Here is a 4,110-nt window from a genome sequence, read left to right as displayed (position 1 = left end):
GTTTTTTTTGTGCTATTGAGTCATTTGTGTTCCTAGAGTATTTTGGACAGTAATTAATCCCTTATATGATGTTGGGTTTGCAAATATTTTCTCTCATTATGATTTTATCTCTTCATAGTGTTGATTATTTTGTCGGCTTTGCAGATTTTTTTTTTTAAGTTGGATGCAATGCATCTGTCTGTTCACCCTTTCGTTGTCTGCTTTTGGGTTGTATTCCAAAAGTTATTGGCTAAACCAGTGTCAATGAGGATGTCCCCTGTTTTCTTCTAGTTGGTTTATAGTTTCAAGTTTTTAATTTATTTTGATTTACTCTTGTGTACAGTATGAGATAGGGGTCAAATTTCATTTTTCTTCATGTGGATACCAAGTTTTCCTATCACCATTGATGGAAGAAACTGTGGTTTTGTTGTGGTGGGTTGTTGGCACCTTTTTAAACAATCAGTTGGCTGTTTATGTATGGACTGATTTCTAGACGCTCTGCTCTGATCCAGTGGCTTAGGTGTCTGTTTTTATGCCAATGTCTTGCCATTTTGGTTCCTACAGCTTGATAGCATACTTTGAAGATAAAAAAACGTGAAATCTTTTTATTTTCCCTTTGTATTTGCTTCTGACGTCATCACTCAGAGAGATTTCAAAGGAGATATTGATTCTTTACTTTTTCAGTTTTTTTGATTGTGAAGACAGAGTGATGACATCAAATTTCCTTAGGTGTCACCCTGAAAACTGGAACTCCATTTTATTTTTGCTATATATTTATTACTGTTTATATTATATACTGGGTATTTGGCAATTACATGTCAGTATAATTACAAATAGGTTTCAATTACACAAAATATTTAATGCACAAATCCTACAGTAAGAGGATGTTATATTTTAATACAATAATCTGGAAAATAAACTAAAAATAAAACATCATTTAGTATAACAATATATTGTTATTGCATGCAGTTCTGTTTTAGACAAGCACAAAACACACACCAATTGTTATTTCAGCCATTAATATAGGTTACATTGGGAACAATTCTTTGGAGGTGAAGGGGTGGAAACAAATGAAGAGATTAGACAGGGTCTCTGGGTTTTGTGTTTCTCTGTCTAGTTTTTCATGCATCTCCTAGAGTGTGTTATCATCCTAACATCATGAAAGATCACTCTGTGACATAAAGCAATCTTGGTCTGAATGTGAAAAAACCCATTTTAGAGGAAAAGCTAATTTTTAATTTCATTTTTATTTTTGCAAGCTGAAAGACGGTTGATTTCCCAGGAAAATTATGGAAAAGTATTAAATGTTTATAAGGTAACTATTCCAGTGTGCTTAGAAAGCCCGAGACCTTCTAGTTAGAGTATTGGAAGACTTTCTGTTTGTTTTATCTCTTTAAAATCACATTTGAGCAAAAATATCCAAAGTCATAGCAAATCAGGATTCAGTGTGAATTCACCATAGTCTCTTAAAAGGATGTCTTTTTTCTCTCTGAAAACAGTTCCCCCTCCACGGGATGCCCAAAGCCCATACATCTTTCTTCCTCCAACTAGGAAGACCCAGAAAAACACCCACTCATGCATGGACCTCAGAGAACCAAATATAATGACAATGATTGTTTGTTTTTTGAGACAGAGTCTTACTCTGTTGGCCAGGTGGAAGGGCAGTGATGTCAGTTTGGCTCCCTCTGACTTCCACCTCCAGAGCTCAATCAGTCCTTGCACCTCAGCCTCTGAGTAGGTGAAACCACAGGCACCAGCAACCACACCCAGCTAATTTTTTTTTTTTTTTTTTTTTTTTTTTGGAGAGGAAGTTCTGCCAAGATTCCTGGCCTGGACAGGTACTCCTGAGCTCAATCGATCTTCCCCCTTCGGCTGCCCAAAATGCTGGAATTACAGGAATGAACCACTGTGCCTGGTCTGAGATATAAATATGATTGAAAGGGATTCTGAAACTGGCTGCTGCTTTCATCTGGGTGAGACCAATATCTTCCCAGAGGAAGATGATTATTTTATTTTATTTTTGTACTGGATGTTGGGGAAGTGGCACTTGGGCTGTCCCCTGTGAAAGGCCTTTTTCCAATGTCCGGGGTGTAACAGGGGCTTCTTCCCACATCTCACACATGTCCAGGGCTTCTCCTACCAACTCCCCGACAAAGACCTGGGTCATTACAACCATGTCCATTGCAGTAACCTGGTTCTAGGACACTGACCTGCACCTGATAAAATGCATCGGACTTCTACAGGGTGGCTCTCTCCCTTTCCCACCACAGACACACCCACACTGGTTATTCTGCCAACCCTAATGTGAAGTGACTTGTGGATACACAGTCTATTCATATTGTAGAAAGTAGCGATAAATGTATGTTCATAGCAAACTAGTAGGAACAGCCCAGGCGACAAGGAACATTGCAAACATGGAACTGCATATGGAGAAAGTCAAAGTGTGGATCTCATCTGCTGTTTGATCAATCAGAGGAGACATTATTTGTTTGACATCAGTAATTTTTTTTTCCCCGTAGTCTGTCTGTGTTGCCCAGGCTGGAATGCAATGGGGCCGTCTCGGCTCACTGCAAGCTCTGCCTCCCGGGTTCACACCATTCTCCTGCCTCAGCCTCCCGAGTAGCTGGGACTACAGGTGCCCACCACCACGCCCGGCTATTTTTTTGTATTTTTAGTACAGACGGGGTTTCACCATGTTAGCCAGGCTGGTCTTGAGCTCCTGATCTTGTGATCAGCCCACCTCGGCCTCCCAAAGTGCTGGGATTACAGGCATGAGCCACCGCGCCTGGACAAGTTTATTTGGTTTTCAATAAAATTAAAGATCCAATTTTTTCACAATTGTTCTTGATGTGAACTACTGAAACGTGTTCACACTGACATTTCCACGTGACATGAATGCATTAACTCCTCTATGTAGATTGAAAATTTACAATTAAAAGAAAATAGAAACACAGTCACTACCTGTGATTTCTGCCTCGGTTTTTGCTCTCAATCATATGCTTAGTTACTTTCAGACCCCATGTGGGAAATGATACCGATACTGAACACAACTTCTAACATCATATCTCTCATTAACAGAGAGGAGGAAAAACAGAACAGAACACAAAGGAAATCATTTACAATGCAAGATTTTCTAGGAGCCTGGGCTCTTAAGCACCCTCTCTGCGGAGGCGCCGGCCAGCTGCATGTCTCTGGGCATGATTGTGACGCGCCTGGCATGGATGGCACACAGGTTGGCGTCTTTGAAGAGTTGCACCAGGTAGGCCTCGCTGGCCTCATGTAGGGCGCCAATGGCCGCACTCTGGAAGCGCAGGTTGGGGCTGATGGCCTGGGCAATCTCGCGCACCAGGCCCTGGAAAGGCAGCTTGCGCTGGAGCAACTGAGTGGACTTCTCGTACTTTCTGATTTTGCGCAGCGCCAGGGTGCCAGGCCTGTAGCGGTGAGGCTTTTTGATCCCTCCTGTAGGCGGCGCCCTCTTGCGAGAGGCTTTGGTGGCCAGGGGCTTCCTGGAGTCCTGCCAGGTGGTGGCTTTGTGCAGGGACTGCTTGGTGCTCACCATGCTGCGGTGCCGCGGCCTCTTCCTTCTCCTTGAGCTGAGCCTGGCTGGCTGCAGGCAGTGCTGGGGTCAGAGAGAGAGAGCGGTGGGGCTGTGGACAGCATTCAGAGAGCCTGTGAATTGAGATCCATGCGCATGATTCTCCCACACACAGTCCCTGCAAACCCAGCACTAGACTTAGCAGCTCTCAGGTCTGTGGGTCAGAGGCCGGGCTGCTTAGTCTTCCCGGAGGGTCCTGGGTTTTTTTCGTCTACACAGCAGCAGTCAGGAATCTCCCTCGCAGGCAGTCTCTTTCTGACTGGAGATCTCTGTGGTCTCAGTAAAGCCCTGCCTCTTGTAAGGGGCAAGCTACCTTCCATTGCACTCATTGCTTCACTAGACCCTCAACCTAATCAGGGCTGTGAAAACCTAATCAGGGCTATGAAAATCTAATCAAGTCCTCGGGTTCTGCACACACCCAAGGGAGGTGTGGACTGTGCTTCTGGACTGTGCCTCAAAGGAGGGCTGGTAGGTGCAAATTAGCTAGAATCCGGGTGCAAAACTGATTCTGAAAGTTTACATTTCATGATAATCAT

At 43.6% G+C, this 4,110-nt stretch overlaps 1 protein-coding gene across 1 annotated transcript; it reads right to left on the bottom strand.

The window, feature by feature from the left end:
* Positions 1-3,112: 3,112 nt before the first annotated feature.
* LOC134736711 (histone H3.Y-like) lies at positions 3,113-3,538 on the bottom strand. The gene has a single exon (XM_063639985.1). The coding sequence runs from the start codon at positions 3,536-3,538 to the stop codon at positions 3,113-3,115; it is 426 nt and encodes a 141-aa protein (XP_063496055.1).
* Between the last annotated feature and the right edge of the window lie 572 nt (positions 3,539-4,110).

Source organism: Symphalangus syndactylus, chromosome 5, assembly GCF_028878055.3.
Source record: "Symphalangus syndactylus isolate Jambi chromosome 5, NHGRI_mSymSyn1-v2.1_pri, whole genome shotgun sequence".
Lineage (NCBI taxonomy): Eukaryota > Metazoa > Chordata > Mammalia > Primates > Hylobatidae > Symphalangus > Symphalangus syndactylus.
This window is presented reverse-complemented; position numbering and strand designations above follow the sequence as displayed.